Source organism: Panthera onca, chromosome B3 (assembly GCF_046562875.1).
Source record: "Panthera onca isolate mPanOnc1 chromosome B3, mPanOnc1 haplotype 2, whole genome shotgun sequence".
NCBI classification, from domain to species: Eukaryota; Metazoa; Chordata; class Mammalia; order Carnivora; family Felidae; genus Panthera; species Panthera onca.
The window spans coordinates 122,107,282-122,121,453 of record NC_138344.1 but is presented as its reverse complement, the minus strand read 5'-3'; the positions used below and the strand labels follow the sequence as shown (position 1 = coordinate 122,121,453).

Here is a 14,172-nt window from a genome sequence, read left to right as displayed (position 1 = left end):
TTTGTAGGACCACGTGTGAAGTAAGTTTTAACACAGAGCAGAGCTGGGCAGTTTGGCCAGATGACTGTGAGATCAATTTGTTTTTAAAAGCTTGCTAGTATTGGTTCCTGAATTTAAAAAAATTTTTTTAATTGGAAAATGCATTATTTAGGAACATTGTGGACAGCAGTGGAGGTCTGAGAGCAGATATAGATGGTGACACATTTAAAGAGGGCCCCGTATTGCTTTCGAATAGGTTACCCAAAGACATCAATTTCTGGAGAACAACGGCAGTAATGACAACCCACTAGCACTGTCAGTTCCCAAATAGATCACGGAGACAGGCCTGCCGAGCCACGCTTTGTCCCTCTCCTCTGTCAGCCACAGCCTGTCACCTGTAACACAGCCCCCCAGTGAGCCGCAGCGAACCAAACATCCCAACTATAGCTGGGAAAACCTCAGGAGGAGGATGCGGGTGCCCCCTCTTTTTAAACACCAGCACTTTCCTCTGCATCAACAATAAACATTTCTAGACATGGCCTCTCTCTGCCCACTGGATATCCTAGATGCCTCCCCATATAACATTCCTAGATGCCCCTCATCCTCCACACTCCCCCTCCAAGGCTCTTCCTGCCCTGCTGGTTATGAAGTGAAGGAAAGTGTGTCTGTGATGAAGGGTCATAGGCCACTGGGGAATCACATGTACACCCAGAGCAACATTGTTGCCACTGGGCAGCAACAAGTCTTAACAGAGGCGGATCCACAGAGGTGGAGCTGGAAGCTGATGATACCCGGGATTCCTTAAGAAAAAAAAATCACAAATACAGCATTAAGTATGGCACCTTGAAAGGGACCACGCAAGTGAGGATATATGAAAGGTTTTGTTTCCTGGTTAAATCCGCCTCTGTATTGATTCCCCTCCCCCACACACAAAGGGAAAGAGAAGCACAAACACAGAGAAAGAGAGTTTGGTTTTGTTAGCTGTGAAGACAGTCAGAAGGCAGCAGGAAAGCAAGAAGGAGTCTGACAGAGTAATCCAGGAGCTCCATCTTTTACCGCCAACCCTGGGTGTGATGCTGGGCAATTCCTGGTACTTGGGAAACCAAAGGTTAAGTCTGAAGAGGTCATGCTGTCCAGCGATGCTCCAGCGTGGTGTAGTTGTGCTCCAAATGCCTCATGACCCATGGGTCCAATCCCCAGTCACTTCACTTCAAACCAGGGTCTTGAGGGTGGGAATTGAATACTCAGACACATTCATTTCATCCTCTCTCATTCTCTCATATTCTCGCTTTCTGTCTGTCTGGGAGGAGTAAGGCTCCTTGGGACTGGCCGAGCTGATAACCTCCTACACCAGGAGGTTGACATTTTGCTTATCACCAGCATCCAGGGAGGCAACGCTCCATTTCACAATGGAGACACAGGCCATTTGTGTTAATGAAGGGAGCCTAGGAGCAGAAATAAAATGCCACGTTGGGAATCTGGGTTTTTAGGTCCCAGAGACACCCGCCAAACAGGCAGCATCCAAACTTGCCCTCATACCCACAAGCTCACTGGAGCCTCATGTCTGGGTCTCCTCACTTTTCAGTGGGATGGTAAAGCCTGTCCTACCTGCCTCATTGTGTTGCTATGGGGGCCAGAACACCACAGGTTTGCAAAGAGTTCCAAATATGGTCCAACAGGCACAACCATTATCATTGGCTCTCAGGCAGGGGCAAAATGGCAATGAAACTGAATTCCCCTCCTTTTGTTTCTACCATTTCTCAAACTGGGATGCAGGAAAATGGCAGAGGTGGGGGTACTCAAAGGGGAGCATCAAACCTTCTACAAGACCAAATTGACACACAGTTCATTCTTACAAGCACCAGGAAGACCAACAGCCCGGAGTCAGGACTTGTTCTTTCCCAGAGACTATGTAGATAACTCCGTACATTTCATCTGCTTTCATACTCTCAACAACTCCACGACAGACAATTTCTTACCCTGATTCGCTGCAAGGCAGGATGGTACAGTGGTTAAGTGTGGTCTGTGAAGCCAGTCTGCCTAGATACAAACCTCAGCTTTGCCTCTTATTAGCTGTGTGACCTTGGACAGATTATTGAACCTCTCGTCCCTTAACTTCCTTGTCTACAAAATGAGAACGATGGTGTGTTGAGTGGCTGTGAGGGTTATAAAAGTTAACTCATGCACTGCAGTCAATATAGTGTAGACACTCCTTGAATGGTAGCTGCTGTTAATTATTACGATTACTGATGAGCATACTGAATCTTCTAAAACTTTCTCCAAAGACACACAGCTTATAACTGGACAGGCCCAGATTGAAGTCCAATCTTTTTCATTCCAGAAGCCATGCTCTTAAGACTACACTAAACCTTCTTCAAGTTCCAAATTTCTCTGCTCCTCACTTTCCTCATCTGTAAAGTGGGGCTAGTTAATGATATCAACCACACAGGAGTGCCGTGAGGATTAGATGAGACAATGCGCATAAAGCACCTAGGCTGTCAGGCACATGATGGCATTCGATAATAGTAATACTGACGTCATTATTATTTTTATCCAAGGAAGGGTTCCTGACCCTCACAGCCCTGCCCTGAAGCCTCTCGCTCAAGTTCCACCTCTGGGCCTTGTTGCACAGGACACCCACTGCAGGGAGAGTATGTTGGCCCCATCCCCCAAGCATACACCCTATCTCTTCTGTCCCGCAAAGAGGGCAGAGGACCCAGCTGATGGGCAGCTGCCCTAGGAACTGGAAACCATCTTTCCCTGACAGCCTGCAAAGGAAGATAGGGGCCATGAAGATAATTAGCCCCTGGTGCTGGGCCTGTGGTGTCTCATTACCAAATGCAAATGCAAGCTCACGTGCCACTCCAAGGCTCTTGGCAAAATGCCTGGGTAACCCTCAACCCCACTGAATTCGGACGAAGCATTTACCCTGTGTCCACCCCCTTTGTAGCCTGCAGCTGGTGTATGGATTCTGCGAAGGGAGAAAGAAGACTGTTCTCACCCCCCTGAAGGGGGAACAAGGAAAAACAGTCTTATTTCTTTAAAGGAGGCAGAGATGCTACTGTGGGGTGGGGGGTGGGGGGTATAAAAAAATTGCTCTTCCCTCGGCAGTTAAAAGAGGGATAATTGGTGCAAGTGGCAGGCGGCTGTTCTGCCATTTAGCATACAGCATGCCCAGGAAATCTCACTTGGTAATCAGAAGGAGAGGAGGAAAAAGGAGCAATCAGACCCCTATTCAGGCTCCGTTTAGCGACAGCCCCTGCTGGCTGGCTGGGCTGGTCCCACCTAACGCCTGAATGCTGGGTGGGAATCAAGTCTCGGAAGCCGCAGTTCTCCTTTGTGCATGTTGTAAGCCCTTGCTTCTGTGCCACAGTCTCCACACTGGGGAGAAGGATTCTGAAGAGATAGTCTTTACTGATTGCTCACCACTCCCCTGCAGCTCCCACCCCCACCCCTATCCCCAAGCCATGCAGGGTTGACATGGTTTAGGAACAACACTGCCATGTTACAATTCCAGCAGGATGTGCACTGGGGATGGGGAGGGAGATGTTTGTGTTTTTACACAAATGCCCAGAAATGGAGGATCAGCTGGGGCAATCACTAGAACCTTAACTTCAGCATTGGAAGCCTTTGGCCCTTGGTAAATGCTCAGGGGAAAACAGTCTCTTGGTACATCATTCCATCCCAGTTCTGGCTTGGATAAATGGGGGAAGAGTCACAAAATCCTCAGTAAAAAGAAAAGTAATTAAAATTCACTTTCAGGAAGGCATACCAAGGCCACACAGTGGTGTTGAGCCATTAATCCAACCAACCTGCAGCTGCAGACAGCTAGAGGGATGGGAAAGGGAGGCCAGTAGGTACAACTCAACGGTGTGCTTGTAATAAGGCTTGGGCCCCTTCCACCAACACCCACCGCTATACCTCACTGTCGGATCACACCACCTGAGAAGTTAAGAGCTAAGACTCAAGACTGCAGCTTCTGGTTTGGGCACCTGCCCAAGTCAGCAGGAAGAGATAGACAATGAACATTTTTTCCCCCAACTGAATAGGACCTCATGACTCTTCACTGAATTAACCTAAAAGTGGGGACACACAAGTAGTATGTGATATAGGTAGGCCCATTTAATGAGACTTGGGAGGATAAATCAACATGTGATGCCTTCTCCATCTTTCCCTGGCCCTACCCCACCTGCAACAGGCTGACTTCATACTCAAGGAGCTCCTCAGTAAGACTATTACTGAAATGTACACACCTTGGGAGCAAATCAATTCTTCATGACCATAAGGTTGTTAAGAAATTCAATACATGCATATTCATAACTAAGAATGGTTTAAAAATAAAGTATCAATTTCAACTCATTTCAAGGTAATAATAAACTCTCAATGACCCATGAGGGGACAGCTCTTTTGGGGGAGCTCAGGATACCTTTTCATTGCCCAGTGAGCTCCAGGATACTGGTAACAGGAGACTGGGCTAGATCAAAACCAGTGAATATGCTGTGCCATAGCTCGACTATATTCCAAAATAGATATGTTTAATTTTAAAATCATTTTGAACTACCTGCACTTCTTCTGTCCTCTAAGACCCTTACTAAAAAGGCAAGATTACACAAACAAGTCCAAAGTTGAGCACCGGAACATTTTGTTTACAAACATAACACCTGGAAGTAAAAATCTGGGACCTTTTCTCCACCATGTGCCAGAATGTTCAATGTGACCATTAATTAAGTTAGGAGCCTAGGAATGAAGTTTTTCTCAAGTAGGATGTGTGGAGTTCAGTCTGCAGCCAGAGAAAATAACATTTCACCACATGAAAGAAGATAGTGAGTCCAGGACCTCCAACCCCTAGGCCCAACTTTTCCACAGCAACCATCTCCAGTATCTTCTAGGTTCTTCCTAGAGAAGACACCCAATGGGGGATCAGAAGAGCCCAAAGCACATAGGGGAGATAGGCCCATCTGTGCATTCTTCCCAGGGTGCAGCACAGAGATATTCTGGAGCCATCAAGGCATGGAAAGCCAGACAGGCCAAGCAAACATCAATGCTGCCAGCATGCTAGAAGCTAATGGACCACAGAGAGCGCCTCTGATAGGCCCCGACCACATCCATCTGAAGCTGCAGGAGACCTCCCAGCTCTTCCTGCTCTTGAATTGCTAAAGCATGAAGTAAAAAATGGATCTTCCAAACTGGGTGCAAGCCCTCACACAATCAAATGTCAAGGCCTATCCTACAAATCAGGACAATCAGATAGATGCCTGGCACACAGGACCAACAGCTGGGAATAAGTATGCTGGTTTCCGGTCTATGACGTGTACAACTGAAAGGAGGCAGAGTAGGGAGTGGATGCATCCTCACAGCCAACCTCACCACATCATCTTTAGACAAATGGGTAGGCATTTGTTTAGACTATTCATCTTGTTTTAGGTACATTTGCTTAAATTTGTCCCCCTTAATATTTTACAGGTGAGCTTTTCCTGCTTACTAGCTAAAAATTAACTATGTGTACAGAGAACGGGTATTTTCTAAAAGCCTGTAATGTATTTTTTGTGACTGATTAGACATGATGACAATTACCAGGATCAACAGACTCCAAGTTATCAACAGTCAATTCTGATACCTCTCCCAACACCCACCCTCACCTCAACCTTTGCACTGCTCTGTTCCAAGCCAGCCAACTGTTACTGTTACGACAGAGTTCATTTACTCTATTTATGTATCAGGAGAATAAATGAGCTGTGCTCTGTGTTTGCCTTCTTCAGATAGAGGTATCAATCCACAGCCACTAGACGATTTGAACCCTGCAGAAAGAACTATTATTAAAATATCCATGTTGTATTTAGATATTAAAAAATTGACTGCCTACAATCTGCTCTAAAGAAATGCTACTGGAGACGTGAAACACACACACACGCACACACACACCCCAAAAGAGAGAGAAAAGACAAATCATATACATATACAGTATGGAAATTCTTCCTGCAGAAAAGTGCTGATCCAGACCTGCCCAAAGGAAATGAGTTCTTTTTAAACACAAAGAATGCAATCAGGGATAATCAGCAAGTTAACAACACACTTGCAAACACCCTAGTCCCTAGAAAGGAAGAATGCCAGCTTTCAATGCAAGTTCTGAGAACAGAGCAGACCCTTTGGGCGAACAAGATGTCAGCGTCTTCAGGCAGAACTTTCTCCAAAGCGAAGAAGCTTTGGAACGAGTCAGCTCCAGAAGGCACCTGCTTACAAGAAGTGCTTCAATAACCACATTCCCAAAGTGGCTTTGTGGGCTGGGGTGGCCTCGGGTCCTCTTCCCCATCCACTTTTCCAATGGGCTCCATGGTGAAAAAAAGAAGCCAATAAAAAGTGGCACGCATGTCTTGAATCTCCCTCTCCCGCAGCCCAGCCACAGGAGGGAAGATGTGATGCCCAGCCCAGCAGAGGAAAGAAGCAGCAGAGACCTGGGAAGGGCTCCCACAATAGCCCCTACATGACCTATAAAGGGGTCTCCAACAAGATCCTCGAAGTGTCCTACTCTCCAGCATCCACCACCTATGAAATAAACTTAGCTTTGATTTAAAAAAAAAACATTTTTAATAGGAGTGGTTAAAATTCATATGAATTACAACCTGCTTAGGGGTTGGGCTATTATGGGATGGCTTGAGGAACACCTACAGACACTATTTTTAATTACAAATCCCAAGGCAGGGGCCTCACCAAAATGAAAAAATCCTGGAAGTCAGTGCTGGGACACTCACCTAGCCCCACCTACCTGACCTCCCTTGACCTGTTGGTTCTCAATCTTGGCTGCACAGTAGAATCATCTGGGGAGCTTTAAAAATACACATTAGATCCCACCCCCTACAAAATTCTGATTGAATTAGCCCATAGGGTGGCCTGAGAGTTTTTAAACCACCCTGCAAGTGATCCTAATACGCAAAGCCAATGTTGAGAACACTGTTCTGCCCTATACCATCCCACCACCTTCCTGGAGAGACCAGAATGGGATGGCAAAACATTTCTAGAAGAATCCAGGGCTTGATTCAAAAAGGAGAAAATCAAACTTCTTTGCCTCCTCCTCATTCCAGCCTCTCAACATGCATACCCCTGTGGTCAGTTCTCACATTCTTTGTCACTTCAGTGCTTCCTCCTGCTCAAAGCCAGGCCTTCAATGAGTCCTGGAGTCCATGAATCTGGATTTTAGGTACTTGTCAAAGTAGAGTCTGGGCCACTTCTCTCGGATCTAATCCCATACAGTCAGAATTTGGTGAATAAGGTGAGGGCAATCTAAGTCCTCAGGCATGAGCCTCACCTTCCCTCTCCCTGGGAAGCTGTGGTTGAACTTGAGAGGCTCGTCAAGGCTATACTGAGTATTGCCAGCCCCCTTGGGGGTTTGGCTAGACAAGGCTCCTGTCAGTCTCTGTGCCTTCCTGACCATTCTCAGTACATGGAGAGGAGGAGGAGGACAGGAAAGAGGAACCTCATACGAAAAATCCTGCCACTAGAATGAGGAGGTGAGTAGTCCCATCCCCAGCTGCCTCCTCCACCCTCCAGGCACCTCCCCAAAGACTGTGGGATGAGAAGCAAATGGAAGGGCTGGGATGATAGTGGGCCAAGAATGGACCTGCAGTCCATCCACCCTCATTCTCCTTGGCATGGGCACTCTTTTTCCTGGGGACTAAGGAGGAAGTGATGAGGAGTGTCCCACCCATCCCAAGGGCCCAACTCTCAAGGGATCAGGAGGGACAGAGATAGCCACACTGCCCATTTCTATCAGATTCTTGCTCTGTGCTAACCCTGCTGTCTGCAGTGGAAGCAGCTGATCTGGGGCACACATCCTTCAGCCTGCTCCATCTAGCCCTTTGAGCACAGCCAAACATCTGAGTAAGAAGCCCATGGTTGAGTAGCCAGGATTCTCTCCTTGCCAAGATCTGATGGGTTTTCCATTGACAGCAATCGAAGGATGTACACCACCTCCTCAGGGAAAGGGACCCAATTATCCAACATGTAGCTAAAGATGCCCTTCAACGATAGTGGTGGTTTCTATCCATGGTCTTGGCCTCACCCAATGCAGTGGGTGGGTCTCTAGTAAGAGAGGACTTGGGAAGGTCTTACCTTCTGAGCAGAGCTTGCCACCATAGCCAGTGGTGGAACAGTCACAGGTGGGGTGGCCATCCAGGAGAAAGCAGATCCCACCATTTTCACAGGGACGCTCACCACAGGGTCCCTCAGCATCCAACTGGACACCTTGGCTCCCCAGAAGCCGAGGCTCTGAGTTGCCATATTTGAGATCCAGGATTAATCCTCTGAAGCCGGGCATGGCCTGTACTCCATCAAGGGTCAGGGCAGAAGGTCGTATGTCCGCGGGGACTCCGCCAAGGAACAAGTCACTGACCACATCCATGTAGGGCCGCTGGGGCTGCAGCTCGCCCGCCTGGCCCTCACCGTCAAGCACCAGCACCGTGCGCAGGCGGTCCCGGCTCACCATGAGGAAGTGCCAGCTGCTGTCATTCACCTGCTTGTTGGACAGCACAGCGGTCTCCGCACAGTCCATGCTGAAGCGGAGCTGCACGCGGCCATCTGCCAGGGAAAGGCAGAGGAAGTCACAGACGCCGCCATCGTCCAGGTAAAGGAGCAGCCCCGTGGAGACATTGGTCTTGAACTGGAAGCTCAGGTCACTGCGCGTGCTGGCATCCCAGCGGAGGTAACGGGCCCACTGGTTGGGGAGGCCCATGAACTCGAGGCCCAGGCAGAGCCCCAGCAGTGACCCCAGCAGGACACTCACCTTCAGGGTGAAGAAAACCGAGTGCGCAGTGAAGCTCATTGTGGCTGCTAGGACTGAGGCCAGAGGAGCAGACTGGCAAGGAACAGCCCTGAGGGGAACAATCCCCCTTGGCAGCGGGAAGGGAGAGAGGAAGAGGAGATGGGTGGGGGGGTACAGAGAGCACACAAAGGGAAGGAGGCACACGCACAAATATCCAGAGGGTGAGGAAGAAGGAAAGGGAACAAGACGGCCCCAGATGGGTGCACGAGCAAGAAATCCAATAAAGAAGCAGGGGGGGAAAGACCGGGCAGCAGAAGAGGAGGAAAGTCAAGTGGGAAAATGTGGGATTAGAGTGAGGAGCAAAGTGTCTTTCTCCAAGAAAAGATCTCAGCTATCCATGTGGATCCGGAGGCCTTGATTCAAGGAGAAGAAGGTCCACGGCAGGAGGAAGCCTTCAGCACTGCACTCCTCCCAAAGGACCCCCAAATGCCCCAGCCGGGGAGGCCGGGGAGAGGGCTGGGCTGGGGGTGCCGTGATGGAGGAGGCGTGAGCAGTGAGGTGAGCCAGGTGAAAGGCAAAAACAGGCCAAGGACCAGTCCTGAAGTTTTACCTCCTAGCAGCAGGGGGCTGCAGGGAGCAGGGCAGCCCAAAGCTGAGTGCTCAGGCAGAGCAGGGCCCAGGGCAGAGCGGGAGCAGGTTCAGACTTCATGGTGCAGACCAGAGGCAGTCCTGCCCATAACCTGCCTCTCAGGACTCCAGAAAAAGATCTGCAGGGAGAAGGGGTGCGGGCAGAAAAGAAAGAAAGATTAGGGCGGTGTCAGGAAAATACTGCATCTCATTCACAAATATTGATGGAGCGCTGACTATGAGTCTGGCTATTCTAAGGATTCCCCCAGTGCCTGGTGCTTCAAACAGGAGAGAGGGCCCAGGTTCCTCCAGAGCCGTTGCAGGACCCTGAGCTCAGTGCCTAATAATGCACGCAGTTTTTCCATATGCAAAAATAGTACAAAACTCCCAAAGCCGTATCAGCACATTTTTACAATATTCATATCACAGGGTCACATAGCTAAAATTTATTTTTAAGTTAAGTACTAACATTTCATACACTTGAATACACACACATAATTTTAACTTATTTACCTATTAAGAGGCATGAAATGACATTGATTTCTTTTTAGATTTTTCTTTTTCAACTTGACAATCCAATGCTTGGGTGTAGGCGGCCTAAGACAGATTCCCACTTTTAAGTTTGTGAAAGAAATATTTATAAAAATCAGCAAAAATAAATTAGAAAGTGAGTAACGAACAAAACAACTCTCATCTTTTAATAAATGTTGGTGAAAAGTTCTTACAGGAAAAAATGTTTTGAGACTTAAAAAAGAAAGGCTGTGTCTGAAACCTGGTTCTTTTATGTTGAGCTTTGAGTAAATTTCTTAACCTATCTGAGCTTCTATTCCCTCCCTAATAAAGCAGAGGAAAATAACTTCTAAGTTTGGAGAGAGGACACCATGAGATCATGTATGGAAGATCTTGGCATGATAGCAGGTTATCAATAAACACTAGGTTCTTTACTTTCTTATTTTGGATACAAAGGGATAGGAAGAACTGTTGTTGATGTGAGTGTATGTACGTCTGTGGAGTAGGGGCAGTATATAAAACCACAAGTACTTTTTTAAAAAAATTACAACAACTTCAGAATGAACAACAAATGAGGAATACAACAGACCTAGAGCACATTCCATATGTTTTGTACTGATTGGAAGTGCACAAAAACCCAGTCAAGTGGGTGATCTAGATGTTGAAGGCAGACTCTGGCCCACCTAGCCAAGTGGAGACTTCTTTGTTCACATAAGAGCAATGAGTATAATTTCCAAGAGCTGTTCAAATTGCTGCTTATTAACTGGCACATTCGGTAATTCACCACAGTCTCTATCAGACCATTACTGTCCACGATTTTTATGATGATGCCATTAGCAAAGCTGGTTATTACCCCTGCTTTGAAGAGGAAAATGTTCCTTAACCAGGAACAAACATCTATGCCCACTGAACAAACAGATCAAACCAACAAGAGGTTGATTGAATCCAACATAAGGAAAGCCTTTATTCTATACATGATTTTGTCCAAGCAGTGCTTCCCGAAGTGTGGCATGTACTACCTCCAGAAGTACAAAAGATGCTTAACTAGAATACAGACACAGCAGCATGGAAGTGTAAATCATGTGGGCTTGTCAGAGCCAACCGTTAAAACTTCAGAAATTTTTGAACCGGTTAAGGTCACTTTAGCAGCATGGAACCAACTATGCTAGGCGTATTTACACCATGGAAATAGTCAAAGACCACAAATCCGAGTCTTTGAGAAAGTGAGATTTAAAGAACACCCTGAAAGAGAGTGAGGGAATTAGCCATGGGAAGAGTGTCCCAGAAGTAATAGTAACGAAGGCCTTGAGACTAGAGCAAACTGGTATGTGTGAAGAACAACGAGTAGGCCGATGCTTTTAGGGTGGAGTGAATAGAAGACATGAAGCCAAGGGTGGATTATCAGGAGGCTAGGTGATGAGACATGACCCACTCTCGATGAATGTGACCATTGTGTGAGGTGAAGTATGCCAACCAAGGCAAAAGGCAACATCCCAGGGAGAGAGGAAACCCTGGTTCTGAAAAGAGGACTCCTTCTGGTTTCAACAACTGCCACGTTCACATATTTCCTTAAATCAACTTGTTGAAAGGGGCCCCTTTCAGGAAATATGCTCAGAAGACAGCTGCTCCTCTGTCCCCTCCCCATGTCATGCATTTGATTTAGGTTAGTGGGAGGAGCAAGAAAAGGGGGAGCAAGGCAGGTGTGAGCAGAAAGAATAAGCCTCTTACGGGAGGTATTCCAATCCTGGAATTATTGATGAGCCAAGAATATAAAAATCATGTGGCCATAAAGGAGCTCAGTGTGTGTAAGCCCAAGAGGCTTGGGAAAATTTTCTCAGTGACACCACCCTGGTTGCTTCACCTCTTGGGGAGGTGGGGGAACTTCCCTCTCCTCTCCCTGTCCTGCCAGTTTAAACCAGGGAGTACACTGGCTGACAGGGAAGGCCTAGGCTCAGATGGCCAAAGCCAATGCAGGACCTGTGGGAGGAAAGGACATGCTGAAGGAGGTCTCAGTGTTATGGATGAGCAAGGACATGGGAAACCCTTGAAATAGTCCCAGAAACTTCCAGACTGATCTATACTATCTATCAAGTCACCTCTGAACCTCTGTAAGTCACGTATTTGTCTGTATAAATTAAATGACTTGCTCAATTCAATCTGTTTATTGAGCTCTGATTCATTCCAGACACTGCTCTATCAAAGCAGAATAAAAAAAAAAAAAACATCCTTGTTCTTAAAGCAATCAAAACCTAGAGGGTTCAAGTGTGCTTCAGAGATACAAAGCACAGCAACGAAGAGCTCAGGCTCTGAAAACTTGATGGAGAACTCCCTGTGAACAGGGTCTGCTTCACCATGGTGCCTGCCACAGGGCCTTGGCATGGAGCAGGAGCTCAAGAAACATATGTAGAGAGAATGGAAAGTAAAAACAGAAGCTGAAGAGCATCCCCATGCATCATCTGACTTCTATTCTATGCAGTGGCCTCCATACTACCTCACTTTACACAATGATGGCAGTCCTGACCTCCCACACTTCTCTGGATGCCAACCTCAGATGATCCCAAAAGGCAAAGAAGCATATGCCTAGTTATCTGAAGAAACCTATGAATTAAGAACTAAGCATTCCAGAACACTCCCCTATAAGGAAGATCAAGGGAATTTTCCCAGCCTGCTTTGGGGTGGCAACTCCATCCGGCCTGTTGAGTCTTTCACGTCAGATTCATAGTCCTTCCCTCCAGCCCAGACCAGCATTGGAGATACCCATGTTCCCCTCCCTGCATCAAAGGGGATCAAAAAGGCTATCTGAGGAAAACCAAGTTTTCTTTCCCCCAGGTGCCAGGAAGAATCTGATTTCAGGACTGGTAACATCAGAATTGGGTTCATCTAGACTTGACACCCTATAATCTGCCCACATTCTCTCCTAAAGACTTTCCATTGCTTTTTTGGATTGTGGACATTCCCATGGCCTCTGGGAAATTGCCAATATGGCCAAAAGCTAAAGATGACCTTACATTAAGTAGCACAGGCCTCAAGCCAGTTGCCCCAGGTGTTTATTTTTCAGCCTTCTCTAGCCTTCTAGCAGGGATACACAAGGCTCAAGAAGTGGGAAAATGGGAGCAGAGAGCCCTCTCCACCCAGTCAGCCTACTTCCACTCTCTCTTGAGCCACAGGATGGCTCAGGCAGCTGTCGGTAAGAGTGGTTTGCCCTAGAGCCTGCACAGAGGGTCTGGGCTGGCGTAGAAGCACAAACGCTTTTCTGTTATGTGGGAATCTAGCAGGAGAGGGAAAGTGAGTGACATTATCTAATTGCCAGCTAATTTACATAATTATCAAATGGCACACTTTTTACATGGGGTTAACATCTTTGCAAATGTCTCACAATCCAACTGCTTGGGTTGGGGGCGGGGTGTGGCTCTCACAACTGCGACTTGTAGGCTATTTGCATGAGGCCTGGCTTGGAAGAGCTGGCTGCCATTTGCCCTTCCACCCCTTCCCTCCATTTCCTCCACTTCTTGAGACAGACGCAGGAGAAAATGGGGCCTGTGTCTAGAGCCAGGATGGGTATGTGAAGGCATGATGGTGACTGTCCTCGCGCCCAGCCCTTGTTGGTACGCCACAGTCCTCAGACTTGCTTGCCATATTTCCACTAGAAATGCTCATTTATTTCCCTCTTATTCCCTTCACCAGAACCAGAAAATCCATAAAATAGCTCTCTGTTGGTTTTACTCACCCCACTTTCACCACATCCCCACTCCACTCTGAAGCTAAGATGACTTCCACTACCAATCTCAGTCCTGGTCATTCAGGTGTGGTTTATCTCAATCCCAGATCCTAATTAGAACATTCCAATCTCGTGCCACAGCCATTAGTTTAGAGACCAACTTGTCCACCAAATAGAGTCAAATCAGAGTTAACCCTGGGCCTTTTTCTGGAATTATTGATAGAAAGGTCCTCTCTTCTCACCATGCTGTCAAACTGTTAGAATGAAGCCCAGAGTTGATGATAGATACCAAGATGATCTTGTCTAAGTATAAAGAAACAAGGAAAAAAACAGAGCCAAGAGGTGGCTAAAGACAGATTTCTAGTGAGGTTTTAGCACCTAGATGCAGACAGGCCTGAAGCCGAGTGTCCAATAGATCCTGGGACTTCCACTGTATGAACCACAACTTTTTTTTTCATTTAAGCAAGTTTTAATTAGGCTACTAGACCTCCAAAAACACTGTAATTGACACATTGACAGAAGATTTCATTTCATATGGCCACCCATACCTCTCAGGACTCCCTGTGACCTGAGACACATGTCA

The 14,172-nt window shown here is 47.1% G+C and overlaps 1 protein-coding gene across 14 annotated transcripts in view; it reads right to left on the bottom strand.

Moving 5' to 3' along the window:
• The window catches only part of NRXN3 (neurexin 3), a 1,572,196-nt gene that overhangs the window by 1,496,262 nt on the left and 61,762 nt on the right, over positions 1-14,172 (bottom strand). For all 14 annotated transcript variants that reach the window (XR_013556003.2, XR_013556004.2, XM_060620435.3 and 11 more), the window contains exon 2: positions 8,086-9,501. Coding sequence is in view for 12 of the 14 variants with exons in the window: in XM_060620435.3 (XP_060476418.2) it covers positions 8,086-8,794 (709 nt within the window). In the remaining 2 variants the exon portion in view is untranslated. The remainder of the gene's footprint in view (positions 1-8,085; positions 9,502-14,172) is intronic.